The 19,161-nt window shown below is 39.5% G+C and overlaps 1 protein-coding gene across 5 annotated transcripts in view; it reads left to right on the top strand.

Annotated features, from left to right (window-relative positions):
* The first annotated feature begins 2,491 nt into the window (after positions 1 to 2,491).
* The window catches only part of RECK (reversion inducing cysteine rich protein with kazal motifs), a 73,480-nt gene continuing 56,810 nt past the window's right edge, over positions 2,492 to 19,161 (top strand). For 2 of the 5 annotated variants that reach the window (XM_027105525.1, XM_027105523.1), the window contains exons 1-6: positions 2,503 to 2,646; positions 12,304 to 12,362; positions 13,529 to 13,603; positions 14,524 to 14,560; positions 17,374 to 17,459; positions 19,029 to 19,076. In XM_027105525.1, coding sequence (XP_026961326.1) covers positions 2,547 to 2,646; positions 12,304 to 12,362; positions 13,529 to 13,603; positions 14,524 to 14,560; positions 17,374 to 17,459; positions 19,029 to 19,076 — 405 coding nt within the window. In that variant the 5' untranslated portion in view covers positions 2,503 to 2,546. Of the gene's footprint in view, positions 2,647 to 12,303; positions 12,363 to 13,528; positions 13,604 to 14,523; positions 14,561 to 17,373; positions 17,460 to 19,028; positions 19,077 to 19,161 lie in introns of those variants that run through there. The other 3 variants (XM_027105528.1, XM_027105527.1, XM_027105524.1) reach the window with 2 other exon arrangements.

Below are 19,161 nucleotides of genomic sequence, written 5' to 3'. Positions count from 1 at the left end.
TCCGGACGCGCAGGCTCACCGGCCATGGCTCACGGGCCTAGCCGCTCTGTGGCATGTGGGATCTTCCCAGACCGGGGCACGAACCCGCGTCTCCTGCATTGGCAGGCGGACTCCCAACCACTGCGCCACCAGGGAAGCCCAGTGATCATTATTTGAAGGTGGAGTGTAATAAGTTAAACTGTATACTATAAACCCCAGTGCACCTACTGAAAAATAAAGCAAAGAAGTAGAGCTGATAAGCCAATAGAGGAGATAAAATGAAATCATAAAAACAACACTCCAAACACTTTATTATTCTAAAAGAAGGTAGGAAAAGTGGAAAAAAGGAACAAATGGAGAAAATAGAAAACAAATTGCAAGATAGATTTAACTCACCCATATCAATAGTTGTATTAAATCAAAAGGATCTAAAAATTCCAATTAAAAGACAAATTGTCAGATTAAATTAAAAAGAAAAAAAGCAACCAACTATATGATTTCTACAGGAAACTTACTTTAAATATAAAACAAATTAAAAGTAAAATGATGGGGAAATTATACTACACAAAGATGAATCAAAAGATTTGATGGGGTTTATTTATCTAAAATACTGAAAGATGTTCTTGAGCTCAGGACAAAATCATTGGCCAGTAACATTTTTTTAAAGTTCCATTTTAAAGATGACCTCTAAGCATTAACCTTTGTTTAGAATGAAAGATAATTACACCAGCACTGTACAACAGAACTATGTAAACGCCAGAGTGAACCACATATGTAATTGTAAGTTTTCTAAAAGGCACATTAAAAAAGTAAAAAGAATAATGGTGGCTACATGTTGTTATACGTTTGTCCAAACCCACAGAATGTGTTAACACCAAGAATGAACCCTAAGGTAAATTATGGACCTTGGGTGATAATGATGTGTCAATGCAGGTTGATCAGTTGCAACAAACGTACCACTGTGGTGTGGGATGTTGATAGTGGAGGAGTCTGTGCATATGTTGTTATGCTGAGAAAGGGGGTGTATGGGAAATCTCTGTACCTTCTGCTTAGTTTTTCTGTGAACCTAAATCTGCTCTAAAAAATAAAGCCTATGTAAAACAAAAACAAGTTTAAAAAAAAGGTGAAATTAATGTTAGTAACATTTTACATTATTGTTTTCATACTAAGTCTTCCAAATCTGGTTCCAGCACATGTCAACTTGGACTTGCCACATCTTAAGTACTCAACAGCCACATGTGGCTAGTGGCTACCATATTAGTGCAACTCTAGGATTTTTGACTCTTCTCTCCTGGGGAGGAGTGGGGAGTAAGGTGGGATGAAGTGGTAAAGGTGACTGGGTCTAAATGCTGAGAACCTCTGACACCACGTCGAATAACTGTACATCATTCTATCTTGTAAGTAAAGAGGCGGCCTCTCAGAGGAGCAAGAGAATTGTTGCCACAGCAAATGTTTTAGAAAGATTATTGTAACTTATTCATGTTTTCCTTTTGTAAACCTAAAAGAGAGGGAATAGATACCTAAAAGACATACAAACCAATTTCAGTATATGGACATTGGGTGGAACTTGAAAAACTGTAAAAGGAAATTATGAGACAATAACGAAAATGTAAACTTACTGGATATTTAACATTAGGTATTTTAAAATGTAACTGTGGTTATGTTTTTTTTTAAAGGAAGGGGAATGGAAAAAGGTATTAACATAATTCACAAACGGAAAAGAGAGGGAGAGGAGGAGGGAGAGAGGGACCAGGGTGGAAAACGATTTGATAGCAAGTGAATCCTCTCAAACATACCCCACAGGAGCTGTGGGGGTAAGGGGTGGAGTGGGGACCCACCTCCAAATTGTCTTTTAAAAGTCGAAACCCAACCTGACATTCAAGGCTCTCCATATTTAGATACACAAGCATTTCTCTCCCCACATTTTCCTGATAGGAATAGGTACCTAGAACATCAAAGACACATTGAGGCTACACGTGCCAAAGAGCTTTGGTGGCGAATTCGGGCCTCGGGCCCTTGTCAGGGGACCGTGTCCGCGGCAGATTCCCTCCAATTTCGGGAGTTGTCCCGGGTGGCACGCCTTCTTTGGGTGTGAGGCAGCGTCTGGCAGAAAGGATTTTAAGACCATTGAAGGTACGTGAAAGGGACAAGTCCTTTTGGTTCAGCCTTGGCTTATGCCCCAGTTCTCAGGCGAACTTGCAGTGTGACCTGGAGCAGATGGTCTCTTCTCTGAGCCTCAGTGACCACATCTGCAAACCTCGGGAGGACCAGGCGTTCCAAGGGCGGTTCCAGCTCTTACATCCTCCGACTCCCCTCTTAGAGAACGGTGGCTGCGGTACTCCGCGGCAGAAGCCGACACACAGCTGGGCCTTAACAAAGAGCCCGGGTCTCGGGCAGGTTCCCGCCCCCAGCAGGTTTTGGAAAGTCTGTGCGGCCGAGGGGCGGGGCTTCAGCACGCCGCAGCCAATCACCAAGGGCCCAGGCCGCCGGGGCGGGGCCTCCGCGAGCTGCGGCGGCGGGCAGGCTGGGTCCGAGCATCCCGCGGCTCCGGACCCCCCGGCCCGGACATGGCGACCGTCCGGGCCTCCCCGCGTGGCGCGCTACTGCTTCTCCTGGCCGTGGCAGGGGTCGCGGAGGTGGCAGGGGGCCTGGACCCGGGCAGTGCGGGTGAGTAACTGCTGGAGCGGCGGTTCGGAGCGGCCGCCTCAGCGCTCCAAGATGGCGCGGGGCAGGGGGCGGGGGTGCCGGCGACCCCCAGACCCGGCCCAAGTCCGGTGACCCGGGGTCCGGAGGTCCCAGCAGGCTGCAGGAGGAGCTGAGGCGGGACGAGCAGGACCCCTCTCCACGCTCGCTCTCCCCTCCCCGATCTGCTGAACTGGGAGCGGTGACCCGGGTTCGAGGCCTTATTCTGTCACCCATCGAGCAGGGGCCCCCAGCTCAGCCCTTATCCCCTCACCCGGCTCGGGTCACTGTACGAAGAGAGTGAATGCCTTTGCCCAGGATCGTCGCGAGGGTCGGATAGGATTTATGAGGTGCCGCCGCCTTACCCCCGCCCTGGCCAGTTATTGTTGCTTGTTCCTTGACCCGCGGTTCAGAAAGGCCAACCTCGGGCAGCGAGCATTGATGGGCCCTGCAGCCTGCCTGACTTCTGAAGTCTCAGAAGAGAATAGATCCAAGCCTACTAAATCCAATTCTGCTGCCGTTCGCTGTGGGTATGCTGTGTGTCCAAGACAGCGCTGGGCTCTGGCAGGAGACAGATTAAAATCCAGTAAACTGACTCTTTGGGGGCTTACTGGCTTGAGGAAAGTTTAGTTCTTGCTCTAGAGGAATTAGACCACTAGTGGATAGCAAGCTGTTCAGTGCTTATTGAGTGTCTCTCATGTGCTGGGCTTTTAGGAGTTGTTGCCATCTCCTGCTTTCCAGCAGCTCTGGCTAGGAGGTGGGGTGCAACAAGACATGAGCAACTCGAATTCAAGGCAGAAGGGTCCAGAGGAGATGAAGGGCTGTGAGTGCACAGAGGGAGAGAGATGATGGATGATGTCCACCTAGGGCAGGAAGAAAATTGAGTGACGCCCCAACTGCACTAGATATTAAAAGATGGCTGGGATTTATACATGCAAAAGTGGTGGAGAAGTGCATTGCTTACAGGGAGACACACCTAGAAAGAGCAAAATCAGTCTCAAGGTTATAAGGTAGCTTACAATGTTAAAGGTTTTTTTTGTTTAAGTCAAGAGTATTTGAAGAAAGGAGAGGATTGTCAGGAACCTGGGGTTAGATAGTTAATTATAATTGGATTCTAACAAGCTGTCAATTAGACAAATCAAAGGAGAGAGAGAGAATGCTGTGTATTCGTGGCTAAATCAGCTTACCTTTGTGGGTCCCATTTTTGTCATTAAGTTAAAGAAATTGAACTAAAGCACTTTCAAAGTTATGGTTCATTAGAAAATTAGTCGTCCATTCTTATTCTACAACTAGTCAGTTCTGTGGGAGATAGCAGGGTAGAATATAGTTAAGAATATTTGAACAAATTAGTTAGCTTTAGTCTCTTTGTGCTTTAGTATCCACATTTATTGTATACAGAAATTCTCATAGATTTTATTGTGAGAATTGAGGTAATACATGTATAGCATTTAGAATAGCATATAGTAAGCACTGAAATGTTAGCTCTTAAGGTTGGGAAACACTGTACACTGTACCCCTCTCTTATAAATTCGCAAACACGTTAGATTCATAATAATTCACAAGTATTCCTGTAGTAAAGAAACTTGTCGCTGGGAGAATAGAGAAATGGGGAACTGACTGCTGATGGGTGTGGGGTTTCTTTTAGGGTGATGAAAATGTTCAGAATTGGAAAGTGGTGAGCACAGTTCTGTAAATGTACTAAAAACAACTGAATTGTGCACTTCAAAAGGATGAATTTTGTGGTATATGATTGTTAAAAGATAAACTGAGGCATATTAAAATGTTAAGAGTTTGAGCAAAAATTGATTTGAATTGGGCAGTGCCAAATGGGAAGTAACAGGAGCTAGGGGAAGGACTTTTATGAAAGAGGTGGAAACAAAGCAAGGAAATATTCGATTGGTTATAGCTTGAGCAGGTGCCTTATTTGAGAAAGTCCAGGTGGCTGTTTGCAATTGATTGTCCTTAGGGTTCTGATTTCTTAACCTTGGGGCACTATAGGCTTAGGTTTTAGCTTGCTTAGGTAGGCTACTGAGGCATTGAAGCTGCCTCAGTCTGATGGCCTCCTTGTTTTATTAATTTAACATGATTTATATCTCAATAAAATTATTATGCAAAGAAAGAAAGAAACTTGTTTGCTTAAAGAACTCTTTTTTTCTTCATAACACCTAATGCACACTTTAGAAAATTCTGGGCTAGATGATTTCTAAAGGACCTACCAATTCAAAAAGTCCATGACAATATAGAGTTTGCATTGTTTGGTAAGAAGAAAAATTCCAAGTTTGATGTAAAAGTGAGATTTGTCCCTTGTACTAAATTCTTAGGCATATATTGCCTGGTTCCTTACATAAAGGGCGTTGAGTAATACAATGGACAAAGGCTTCCACTGTGGATTTGTATAAACTGTGGAAAATGTTCTTCAATCCTAAACAAAAATTAAGAACACAATATTAAATTGTATTTCATTGAAGGCCTGACTTATATTCCTGCTCAGACAGTCTTCTTTCCCATCTCCTTACCCCATCCAAAGTTGGGTACTCCTGTCTCCTCTGGTATAAAGCGTTACACAAGTCTCATCCGTTCTGACTTGGAGATTTTTGTTCCTGTTGGGGGAGAGGGGGTGAGGGAAGGAATCATTTGACTTGCTCAATTATTATTTTCTCCTGTGAAGTTTGGCCACACCCTCCTCATTGGAGTAATGCCACACTTCCTATCCTGTGTACTTTCTGGTCTCCTCAACACCCCCAGCTCTCCTCCCCAGCACCTCTAGTGTTCCCTTTGGAGGATGAGATGGAACCCTATGCTGCAGTCTCAGGATCTGTGTGTCGTGGCACCTGATATTAGCTCTGTTTCCATTTAAGATATTTTCTAATAGTACAAAAGAGAGAAAGATGTAACATTAAGGGCTAGGTTTCAATAAGTTGACATTTAAGAAATTATGTAATAGTCAGCCTAGAATCCTGAAAAAGAATGTAATGAATTTTAAGTTAGAAAAAGCAACCGCCTATCTGGAGGAATGTAATAAGAAGCAGATTCTCTTCCCTAAGAACTATCTTGGCCCACACTGTACAAAGAGCTAGAGTTGGTGATAGACCAGATATGACAGTTTATTCTGGTGTGCTACTAAAAGTTTCTATCTTACATCCATAGATTTTAAACAGTCTTTCATTAACCATGCTTTTCACCATATGTCACTTCTGGAAGAAAGTGGGACAATATCAAGGAGGTGGTTTTTATTCATTATAAATGTGTTTTTTTAAAAGAGCAAAACAGATACTACAGGGGTTTGTTTATTCAAAAAATATTTGCATGCTTACTATATGCCAGGCACTGTTCTACGTGCAGGGTTGCTGCTCTCAAGGGGCTTACTCTAGCAGAGGGGAGACAGGCAATAAACAGTTAAATAAAATGATTTCTGGTAGGGTTAAATATGCTGTGAAGGAAATACATAGATGGTAGCGTAGAGCAACAGTCCCCAACCGTTTTGGCACCAGGGACCGGTTTCGTGGAAGACAGTTTTTCCACGGGGTGGGGGACGGGGGGAGGGGGATGGTTGAGTCGGTAATGCTAGCAGTGGGGGAGCAGCAGCTGAAGCTTCACTCGCTCACGCTCCACTCACCTCCTGCTGTGCGGCCCAGTTCCTAACAGGGCCGTTACTAACAGACCATGGGCCACCAGTCCATGGCCAGGGGTTGGGAACCCCTGGCTCTTAGAGGGGAGTGGTTCTTAACATAGTGATGACAAGAATGGCTTCTTTGAGAAGTTAAGGTTCTGAACTGAAATCTGAAGACCGAAGGTGCTGTCCTTAGAAAAGGCCCGGGTGGAGACCAGGAAGTACATAGGCCCTAAGGCAAGAAAGAACAGTAGGTCAGTATGGTTGCAACATAGTGAGCAGGAGAGTAAACCAGGGCTAGATGGTGCTGGGCCTTGCAAAAAGCCACGTAAGGACTGTGGATTTTATTCTATATGCAAATAAAAACCAATGGACTTTTAAGTAAGAGATAAGTGCTTTGATTTCTATTTTAGATCACGCGGGCTGCTGAATGAAAAAAAGTGATCGTAATAGGGTAGGAGTAAAAGCAGAGCTACTAGAAGCCCATTTAGTAGTTGAAGCAGGAGATAACGTCTTACCGTAGAGTGGTGGTGGAGATAGAAGAGGAGAGAGTCAAGATATATTGCTGTTGGATTGGATGTGGAAGTGAGGGAAGGAGGCAGTAAAGATTATTTATAGATTTTTACCTTGAGCAACTTAGTGAAAAGTAATGCTATTTACTGAGGTTGAGAAGATGGGTAGGACCAAGTTGGAGGGTTGGCAGGTGAGTCAGGAAGAGAATCAAAATTTCCGTTTTTGTATGTGTTTAAGATGGATATTAGGAATAACTCCCCTTGGTCCATTGCTTTCTAAACTTAATTTCATGCCTGTAAGTATTCCATTCAGCAGATATTTGTTAAGGGGTTAATAGTGCCAGACACTGATAGGCACTAGGTATATAATGTGGTAAGCAAAAACAGACATGGTCTCTGCTTTCGTGGGGTTTAAGGTTTAGTGAGAACATCAGACATTAAATATCACCAAAAAGTGTATAATATCTACACTGCTAATATTTATGTGGTTATATTAGTACATATCCATTTATATTCTAAATCTGAATGTATTTGAGGAAAAATGTGATTTAGTCAAGTAACGGGTGCCGTAGAGCACATAGATTACATGAAGAAGACTTCAGGAAAAGTATTAAGAGAAACATTTTGACCATGGACTATACCATTGGGAGCCAGACATTAATATTTTCAGATCCCTTGTTTTACAGGTGGGTGTCCTATGGCATAGAATGGGGAAGGGAATTATCTGAGAGTACTGGGTATTAGCATCTGCAGGGAGGATCTGAGGAGTCATTTGCTTTAGTTGTTTCATAATTATGAATGATAATGTGTTAAGGCTCTTCTGACCCCCAAAAGAACAGAAACCAAGGTTGCTCAGGATTAGGGAGCTAGTTATATAGCATCTAACAGGGAACACATGGAAATCCAAGCATAGGAAATTGAGCACAGCACAACCTCAGGAACTGCTGTGGGAACTGGAAAGCTGCCAGCAACCAAGACTACTTTTAGAGACAGTCTCTCTCTACCTCTCATAGAGTCTGTCTGTACATCTCTTGCATTTCACACTCTCCACCAACCAGCTTCCTCATTTTACTCATGGTTTCTGCACACCATAAAACTTCCTCAGCCCCAGCTCATCTTGACCTTATAGTTGCAGAGCCCACCCCCAACTGGCTGTATACCTCTGTGCCTGTGCATATGATTGGGTCCAGCTTATCTTCTGACCTGGGTCAAAAACTCATATGATGTTTGCTAAATCATGGCTTGGTCACCGTGTGAAATATGGTATGGCAGTGGTATAGTGGGAGAAATAAACTTTTTGTACTTTATTTTCTGATTAAAAAGGCATTGTATAAATAGGAAATTATTATTAACCAATGAATAAATACAAATTTTCAAGCTGAGCACTGTGCTAAATGGGTACAAGAAGTTTCTGTTCAATCTGGAGATACCATTAGTACACACATGAAATTATTAGAGTTAAGTGTTAAAGCTTCCAGTTCTGACTGGAATCGTAAGACATTAAATAACCAAAAAACCAACATAGCCTGGAGTTGTTGGAGAAGAAAGGCTTACTAAGAGTTGAGATGAGATTTCAGCCTTGAAAGATGTTTAGGATTTATGTCAGCAGGAAAGAGGGCACTAAGCACTTCAGGCAGAAGGCTGTGTTCAAGGTAAATGTAGGCTTTCCTTGTTAAAAAGTAATAGAAGATCAGGGAAGGGGAGGTAAGAAGATGACTTGGAAAATTTAGAACTGGAATAGCAGGAAGCCACTGTAGGCCCTTAGATTAGAAGAGTGACATCATGAAAGGTCTATTTAAAAAATTAATCTGGCACTCATTGATAATAGAAGAGAATGAGCATAATTGGCTGTTGTAGCAGTGCAGTATGAGGCAAGCAATGGAGAAGGATATCCATCTGTCTAGATAAATAAAGTGGTATGACAAGATGTTAGCAGTGTTGAATCCAGGTGGTGGGTATATAAATAATCATTTTATTGTTTGGCTCTTCCTTGGCTGATGATATATTTTATGTATATACACAAACATATATATCATTGAAGGGATAAATGTGACAATTGTAAGAATGCATTTATAAGTTAAAGTTGCAGTTGTCATTTAAATGTTTTTAAAGTGATTGTCAATTTCCAGGCCATTATAGAAAAAAACATTTGATTAAAAGTAAGATGAGATTTTTAAAATTAATGTATCTTTTTTATTTGAAATGACTGTTTTCCGCTATCAACTTGGATTTAGTTTTTTCCCCTTCAATAGTGCAGGATATATATATTCTGTTCTAGTAATTCTCTAGGAATACATTAATTAGAAGGAATCTTTATTTTCTTTAGAAAAGAAAACAAGACTGGCTTTTCATTAACCAAATTGAATTACAGCTTTTGGGAGGCTTCTGTGGCAAAATCTCTTTTAACTTCAAAAATCCTATAATTCTGTGAATATTTTAGCTTTAGATTAGGGTGTGTATTTGTTTTTTTTAAATGCTGGTTGGTCTTAGAAGTTGCATTTTTCCCTTGTGGCTGGAGCATGTGCTTCCTGCTTACTTGCCTATCTTTAGTAGACATGTGGTCCAAACCAGCAGACAAACCTTGATGTTTCTAATTATTGGATGATTCTACTCGCATATTTCTAGGTTACATTAATACCTTCTTAAACCCAATATACATGGCCTTTAGTAATCAGTTTTTGGTTTTTATTAATTTTATAATTACAGACTTTTGGAATAAGAATGCAAAATATGACGCTCTTCCTTATGTCTCTAATAAGGATAACACCTGTGCTATTTATTTTCATCCTGTCAATATCAAGTGTTATTTTGAACTAATTTACCTTTATCTGCTCAGTTCCATTTTATGAAAATAACCAGAGTTTTAAACTATTCTTGAAGAGCTAGAAATTAGGTTAGAATTAAATTATAAAAACAAAACATTTCTAGAATTCACAATGTCTTCTCTTGTATAAACCATTAGGCTTTGGAGAGTTTTTTTGCACTCTAATAGTTCAGTGACCCAATTAATCCATTTTAAAAGCTCTAAAAAAGACAGAGACCTTTAATTGCCACATTAATTGCGTTTGAATCCTCTGCCCTCATTCTTAATGAAGGCATATGACTTGATATCTATTTGTAGATATTTATTTCTTAAAAAATATGCAGTGTTTAAGATTCTAGTAAGTTTTTGTTGTTTCAAAGAAAGAAAAATGTAAAGATGACTAAGGTTAAAAATAAAGTGTGGAAAATGTGATGGAGTGTAGGTCCCCTAGCCTGTTCTAGGAGGGTGGCAGTCCTCTCAAGGGAGGAAATGCACTATTACAGAGGAATGCTTGGTTGGGAGGGGAAAGGGCATTATTACCAGAAGACTTCAGGCTGCTCTCTTTAATCCCATTTTGTCAGAAATTTCAGAAGACTTTTGGAAAGACTAGAAGGAAATATGTCAAAATGTCAACACACGTTCTGGCAGGACAGTGGGAATATTAGGTCATTTCTTCTTATTTTCCAAATTTTGGGGTTTCTTAATGAAAAAATGAATTATTTTAAAATTTTAACTTTGGTGGTCACTCCACTATAAATTTGACCTTCACCATTAAATAGGAAAAAAACAGGCCTTTATATTTTTAATAAAACCTTTCATTGTTATTGGAGTTTTAATTATGACATGTTTTATGTTTCTGTTCTAAATAGACCTTTGCTCCAAGAAACTTTTTTCCAAAAATCCTTAGGCCCAAGTCAGACTCTTGTCTGCCTGACTGTTTACTTTTTGCTAAGCCTGTGCTTATTGGGACCATATGTTATCCTGAGCTATCTTTGCTCTTGATCAGCTGGATTTTCTGCCCTCGTGTGACCTTTGTTGTTGGAGGATAGTAGAAAGTGGCAACAACTCGAGCACTTCAAAAGAGCACATCAGTATCACACAGGAGACTCCCCCCCTTTTTTTCCTGCCTGTCTTCTCCATTCTAATGAGGCTGGGGACATAACAGAATCTTAGAAGAGGGGGTCGGCATGGTGTGGCATGGCAGGGGAGAAGGGGTGTTGTGAGAAAGTCTCATGAGTGATTGTGCCCTCCCTCGAGTTAGTAGCTTCTAAGAAAGCAACTACAGCCTATAAACAAGGAATTTTTAAAATTTCTGAAACTTAATGGAATTTCTATATGTTTTTCAGAATTTTAAAGTCAAATGTTTAGAACTTTAAGACAGCTTTTCCAACATAGTATTAGAAAGCCAGCCCCACAGTAGTCTTTTATGAAACTAAATATAGTGATATAATGTCACTATAATATCACTATATATCACAGTAATATCATATACCCTGTCATTGTTTTATGGATTAACAGTGATTGGTTTTGAACTTAAAGGAGTTGGTAAGAGCTAAATAGGACCTTTTTTATTCATTCATTTCTCCCCAATACTAATCCTACCTTCAATCAAAAAAGCTCTGCTTTCACGTATACTGAAATTATATAGATTTCATTTAAAGAGATTATGTTGCATATATATATATAAAACCATTGTATTGATCTAGCTGCCTGAAATATAATATTTTTATGTCCTTGTCTTTTTTGACTTAGCAGTCTAAACAGTCACTGATCAATGTAGTATCTTTTTTTTCCAGTCAGCATCACTCTAGAATAGTAACATGCCCCTGCTGATTATCTCTATCACCAATTTGTTAATTTCTCTGGGCCCATAATGCTGCTTGGCAAATGTTTCCTTTTCTCTGATATTTCTCAGATTGGCATTCTGAAATGTTAATACGTGGCATGAAAAAAAGTATTCTGTGCTCTGAGAAATCTGTCTACTTAGATCCCTTTTTAGGAGATTAATGATGCATATTAACATATTAAAGCCTACATAAAATCCTACAGAAAAGAATTCTCTTTAATTTTTTAATCCTTTGTTTCCCAATTTATTTGAACATGAAACATTTTCTCTTGAGGGATAGATATTAACAATTCATGAAACAGTGTTTCATAGAACAGAAGTTTGAGAAACATTTATAGTTGCCTTCTTTATTCTCTACGATGGCTGTTCCAGACCTCTACAGCCTCACCTCAAGCCCAACACCATCTCAATCCTTTTTGTTTTCAGACCTAATCTCTACTTCACTGAGATAATGGAGGCTTACATGTAACATGTCCAAAACAAAAGTCACTACCTTTTTATCATTTAACCTTACATTATAGGTATAATAATAGAATATAGCCCATAGGGTAATAATGAGGGTTGAATGAGATAATACATAAAGCAAGCAGTAAAATTCTGGCATGTAGAAAGTACACAGTACCTAGTAACTGCTATTACTAAATGACAGTCTCCCCTATTAGGTTGTAAGCTTCTTGAAGGCAAAAACCACATTCTCCAACACAGCACCGTCCTTGACTTGAAATAGGTACTCAGCAAAGGTTTGTTGAGTTAAAATGGATAGTAATAGTAATAATTGTTGAATAAATGGTTTGTGTAACCATCTGGCTTAGCTTAATCATCATGTTTATTTAACAGTAGGCAACATCAGGTGTTTATTTTTTCTCCCTAGGTGCGCTGTGTTGTAATCATTCAAAGGATAACCAAATGTGCCGCGATGTATGTGAGCAGGTAAGCTTACATAATAATTGTAGAAGATATTATTTAGTATAATTGTTTTGGAGAAATCTGCTGGGCAGCACTTAAAACAAGTGTTCAGAGTTCACATCACCAATAATGGAACAAATTAACGTGTGTCTGCTGACATGATGGAGCACAGTATCTTAAGTAGGATTCTTGCCCAAAATACATAACCAGAATCATGAGGAAACAATAGGGCAAACCCAGATTGAGGGATATTCCTCAAAACAACTGCCTGTACCCTTCAGAGGTATCAGTGTTATAAAAACAAAGGCTGGGCTTCCCTGGTGGCGCAGTGGTTGAGAGTCCACCTGCCGATGCAGGGGACACAGGTTCGTGCCCCGGTCCGGGAAGATCCCACATGCCGTGGAGTGGCTGGGCCTGTGAGCCATGGCTGCTGAGCCTGCACGTCTGGAGCCTGTGCTCTGCAACGGGAGAGGCCACAACAGTGAGAGGCCCGTGTATCGCAAAAAAAAAAAAAAAGAGAAAGAAAAACTAACTGGAGATAAATCCTTTTTCATTGTCGTTAGCATTCATAGACTTTACAATCTTGACTATTTGCAGGTAATAATATATGTAATGATTTAAATTTACAGAGACATCAAATTACAATTGCATTAATTAAAGTTGTAGTTGGAAGTGAGCCAACTAGCCTGATGAGTGAACTTGTCAACCCCTCAGCAGCTTTATTTAAAAGATGGCTTTGTCTCTATTTTATGGAATTCTGTGGAGAAGTTTTTGCTACAGTGCTATTCACAAAGTTGTTCTTCACCAATATAAAGGGTATGGCATAGTCTATTTTTCATTGTGGTCAGTTGACTAAAAGCAGTTTATAGGACAGTTTAGAATAGATTTATTGTTTTTTCTTTTCTGTTTTTTTTTTTTTCTCCCCTGTACCCTAACAGGTTAACAGCTGGTTTTCTCCATTTTTGACCATTAGACTTGCCGTATTTAGACTTTGTTGATTATTTGCCAAGCTAACCAACCTTTCAAGAAATATTACCTCACCTTAATTTAGATCTTTCCAAAGGTTTTCCGTTTATAAAGGGAAATTGGAAAATATTCTAGACAATTCATAAATCTAGAGGATAAGTTTACCTCCTCTATTTTCTTATTGAAAAAATGCCACAAAACTTTTTTTTTTTTTTGTCAAATAGATATTCTCCTCAAAAAGTGAATCCCGACTAAAACATCTGTTGCAGCGAGCCCCAGACTATTGCCCTGAAACAATGGTAGGTCTTATTTAACTGAACTATGGAAGCTTTTGTCTAATGAAGCACTCTAATGAGTTACTTTAGATTTAGCAAATCTTTCAGTGTGATTGGGGTTTGTGGTCAAAGTAAAATGTTAGATTTAACTAGGTACTTTAAAAAGATCTTCACACAAATTGCTAGATAGAATATTGTTTTTCATTGTTTATTTTATACCTATGATGTAGGTATATGACATATTCCAGTCTTTAAATTTCATTATAATAGTTTATCTGGAATTGGGAATTTTACTTATTATCATATTTTGACAATTTTATGAAAACCATAATAACTAAGTCTTACATATATTTTGATTTTTAAAAAGTTGGATTTGGGGTAAGGGAAAATGTGTGACTTCTCATTACTTCTGTCTTCCCATTTTCTGGTATATTATAGATACATTGCATGCCTGTCTGAATGTATTGCATGCATGTAACTTAAAATGCCTCTAATGCATGGGCCATCCTCAGCGTTTGGGATACTCCTGAGCCAGGCTAAGAAAGTCTGAGCTGGCATGAGGGAGCCTCCTTAGATAAGGTAGCTTGGGTTAAATGGGGGGGAAGGTTGATGATCAAACAGTTCTGACTGACATATTTTCCTTTAGTCACTCAACAGGCACTTTTATCTCTGTGCTTGGAAACAGTTATCCTAGTAAGCATCCTGAGTAACCATATTTGTCCTTAGTACTCTCAGATGGAAAGATGGGAAAGCAGCAAGCAGCATTTTTACATCTCAGTTCTGTTTTTTCTTCCCTGAATAGCTGGTTGATACTCATATAGTTCTAGATCATTGATTGTGTAGACACAAACATAATCAAATTAGCTATACATAATTTCTGTAGAAATTTTCATATTTAGGAACTGGTTATCTACATAAAAGTCTTTTGGTGATTACAATTTTAGGTTGAAATTTGGAGTTGTATGAATTCATCTTTGCCAGGTAAGCAATAGAACTGCAACATTTAGCGCTTTATTTTTTGAAACTTATTTTGTGATTGTAAAATCTGTGTCATAGTCCTGAAACCTAATGTTTACCCTTGAATTTCTATCCTCTCCTTCCTGTAGGCACCCAAATTTTCAAATGTATAATTAATTCTCATTCACTCAGTCCTTAATGGTACTCTTGTCTCCACTTCTACCATTCTATTGAAACTGGTCTTTGAAAGATCACCAGGATCTCTTGGTTCCTAGATCTTATGGCTTTTTCTCAGTACTTATTCTCTTTGACTTCCCTGTGACACTTGATATGATTGACCACTCCCTCCTTGTGACCTCACCTTGGCCTTGTGACTTTGCCCTCTCTTATCCCCACCTCCCCCACACACTGTCCCCCCCATAACTACCACAGTTATTTCTGTGTGTGGTCCTCTTCCCTTCTCTCTCCACATTCACCCTGGTAACCACATTCCTTCCCAGAACTGTTATCTAATCAGCTCTGGGAAGATAACTTTCAAATCCAAGTCATTGTTCATGACCTCTACACGTCTTTACCTGGATCTATGCATCCAGGTGGCATCTGAAGTGCCAATTCAAAACCAAACTCATCTTATAACTGCTTTCTCTTGTGAATGACACTCTAGACTGGAAGCCCTCAAGTCATTATCTCTGATAGCTTTTTCTTTTTAGCTCATTGACTCTCTTCTTGTAAAATCTTTTTTTTTTTTTTTTTTTTTTTTTTTTTTTTTTTTTTTTTTTTTTTTTTTTTTTGCGTTATGTGGGCCTCTCACTGTCGTGGCCTCTCTCGTTGCGGAGCACAGGCTCCGGACATGCTGGCTCAGCGGCCATGGCTTATGGGCCTAGCCGCTCTGCGGCATGTGGGATCTTCCTGGACCAGGGCACGAACCCGTGTCCCCTGCATCGGCAGGTGGACTCTCAACCACTGCGCCACCAGGGAAGCCCTTCTTGTAAAATCTTGCATCTATCCTCACTATTGCTAGTTCAAGCCTTTATGATTACACCTTTGGGGTAGATTATTGCAATAACCTTGTAACTGGTGTTTCAATACACCATAGCTGTCCTCCCCACCCCCTTCAAAAAAAATCCCTCCGGGGATATCCACTTCCATCGGAATAAAGGTCAAACTCCCTAGCCTGGTATTCATGGTCTCCTAGGATTAAAGCTCATTTTCCAGTCCTGGTTAAAGCCAGTGCCTTGAAAAAAAGGGGCTATATCTTATGTTTCTCTGAATTCTGAAGGCTCTCACACTGTTTGAAGTTTTCATTTCAAACAAAGTGGACTATTTGCTTCCTAGAATTGCCCACGTCCTTGCTTGTTCTCCCAGTTATCCCTCTCCCTAGTGTCTGCAATTATATATGTGTGTGTATTGTTCCTATCAAATTGTAATCTCCATAAAGGGATAAATCATATATTTTATCTATCTCATAGCCCACAAAATACCTAATAGAGTGTCTTGTACATAATAGGGGTTCAGTGAATGTAAATGCTTGTTGAATAATTTAATATTTTCTAAGAGGCACTGGATATGTGAAAACAGCAGTAAAATGCATTATGGTGTAAAAGTTCACAGAGTTTATGACCTACATTGATTCCATTCAAAATTCTTTCTAGAATATGAGTGATTCTGAATAGCAAGCAGCAAAGATTGAGAGGAAGCTAACTATACTAGGCAATGGGACTAGATGGGAGTCTGTTGCCCTTTATACCATTAAAACATGTAGGGTTATAGAAGCTTATGATATGCAGGATTTTTAGCCAGTTTTAACAATTGGGATGGTTTATGATTATATTTTGAGAGCTTTGTCTGTCCATGGGCCATTTGTTTGCTTTGGTTTGTTTTTTAGCAGAATACTTCTATTTGTTATATTAGGTCTTAGTTTCGTGTAGAGAACTATGTTACATATTGCCTTGAATCCCTGACATTTTTAAAAAATGGAAATAATAATCTAATGTACATGTGGATTTGCAGATCTATGTATTATATGGAAGCAGCATAAAGCATTTCTTAAAAGAGATAAGAAGGAATTTGTAGCATTCCTACAAGTGAATCTTTTCTTTTTTCATAATTATTACTTATATCTCCTAATTTTATCCTAGGAGTTATTCATTGACATTTATGATTGCAAAAAGGGATCTGAAAATTGCATTAGAACACTTTGTAATTTTATCACCTTTTGGTATCACTGTAATTTGGTTGGAGAAATAGAGCTATGCATAAATTGAACCAGAATAGTCATTTTGCCCCACAATAAAGTATACCCATCAAAGTCAGTCATGGCTCACAGGAGATGTTCCTGTCTGTTTACTAAGTATCAGTTTTTAAACAGCATCATGTGTTTTATGATATTCTAGGTATTTAATATTTTGAATGTTGGAATACAATAATACTCATGCCCTTTTTTGTTTGGCTTATTAAGTTAAATTGGAATCCTTTCCTCTTCTGGTTCATAGTCCAAAGGTGAAGAAAGCCTCTCATTGCTTTCCTTAGCCTGTATGTCCTCTAGAGATTCTGTTTACCTAAGAGTGAGAATGAGCTAAAGAGAGTTTAGGGTGGGCAGGGAGAAGAGGGAAAAAAACAAAGGACCTGGTAATTATGCTGTGAGGGACCCTGAGAAGACTGATAGCATTGAGAGTAAGGGTGGGAGGAGGGGCTTCATACTTTGAGACCCTGCTATCTAAGCTAGCTTTCTTATGGACACCTGCTTTGACTTGTAGTGGTATCCATGAACCAGTTTGGCACTCTATTTGTGTTTGTCACTACTTATGACCAAAACATTTGAACATTTTCTTTTTAAGGTGTGTTTAAGAAGTCTGATGGCTGGGTTGGCTTAGGCTGCTGTGAACTGGCTATTACCTTGGAGTGTCGACAGGCATGCAAGCAGGTAACACTTGGCAATCAGGCTCTTAAGCAGCGTGGAGTAAAGTTTCAGTTTCGGCTGTGTCTTGGACCTAGCCTACCTCATATCTTTGGAGAGGTGACCCATAAAAGCTGCAAATTTAGCATTTCTTACATGGACCATTTCCTTTTAGACATGCTGCCTTTTCAGTTATGGCTGTTGCATGTAAGACCCTCAGCCTTCTCTTATTCTTTCTTAACTTCTATCTGCCACACAAAGAAAGAATATGATAGGAATCAAGGCCTTTTGTATTCTGCCTATGGTCATGCTTAGTCAGTGCTGAATGACTCCAAATGGTCGTGTAAATTTCAGGCATGCTTGGATGAGAGCAGTTGACACAGTTGGCTTATTTTGCTTTCATCTTCCCTCTGTTGTTCATCATGGGTTTACTCTGAGTATGTTCTTTTATACCTTCTCTGCCCCTAAGGTGAGCCTGTCTCCTACAGTGAATTATGACTTCTCTTTGATTTGATATATCTCAGGTCCAATTCAAGTTAGGCCCCTGAACTCTTCCTCACTGTATGTTTTTCATAGTGGTTCCTCAGAGTGCTGTGGAAAAACTGGTCTCCTGGCTCCTCATACTCCAAATGGTGGGAGTATGGAAAACTGGGAAATTTAAGTGTCCCTAAAACTAAACGGGAAAGCCTTCTCTTATTTTCTCCTTCTAGTGACTGGTCTCTAGACAGGAGTATATGAGACATGGTGATGCCTTCACTTTCATACAGACCACTGAGCCACACTCTTTGGGCAGCACATAGCCTAGCTATCTGCTGTTCTCCTCCAGGCATTGAGATGAAACTGAGTTGTAGAGCATTTGAGCTGTAGTACATCTAGTGGGCCACAGAATAGTTGCCAGTCCATTCTGCTTCTTGCTTTCCCTGTCCTCATCAGCTGGTCTATTCAGAATTGCATGAGCCTAGGTGATAGAACGGGAGGAAATAGAACAAGGAACCAGAGTCCATGGCTCTGGAACTCCGTCTCTAAATGAGGATTATCATCATGTGGAAGAACAGCCACCCCTCAGCAGATTTGTTTTGGCTTGTTTTTTATAGAAAGTGTATACTTAAATGTAGTAAATAACTTTCTATTTTTCTGTCTGTCAGTTTCCTCATCTGTAGAAGAAATAATATCTTCTACATAAACTTGTTAAGAAAATTACATAAAAATAACTTATTAATTGCCTGGCATTGCCTTTCACTCTTTAGTTGTCTCCTCTGTTATATATGGATCTTGGCTCATATGGGAACTTAAAACATGAAGGGTTAAAGAAAAAGAAAACTATAAATGCCCTAGCAAAGCTTCACAAGAAAATTCACTGCAGCAGAGCTTCAGAGCTTCACAAGAAAATTTGCTACAGAATGGAATTCAGCTTAAAAAAAAAGTCCTCTGATTTACATTTCCTTCAAAGTTATCTAGTTTCTGAAATAACAAAAGGACTGTGTCATTATGTGAGATTAAAGCCATAAAAGTGAGAGTGAAATTCTAGCATATCTGGAGCTAATGTTTGTTTAATGTGGATTAAATAAATTAATGCAGAAATTTGTTATTTTTTAGGCATCTTCAAAAAATGATATTTCCAGAGTTTGCAGAAAAGAATATGAGGTATGCATTTTATTTAACAAATTTGGATAGACTAATTAGATGTTATCAGAATTGATAAAATCACTCAAATTTTAAAAATGAATTC

This window comes from Aethalodelphis obliquidens, unplaced genomic scaffold, assembly GCF_003676395.1.
Source record: "Aethalodelphis obliquidens isolate GAN/ISIS:26980383/991018 unplaced genomic scaffold, ASM367639v1 scaffold7, whole genome shotgun sequence".
Classification (NCBI taxonomy): domain Eukaryota; kingdom Metazoa; phylum Chordata; class Mammalia; order Artiodactyla; family Delphinidae; genus Aethalodelphis; species Aethalodelphis obliquidens.
The sequence above is the reverse complement of the archived record's forward strand: the minus strand, read 5'-3'. Positions and strand labels throughout refer to the sequence as shown.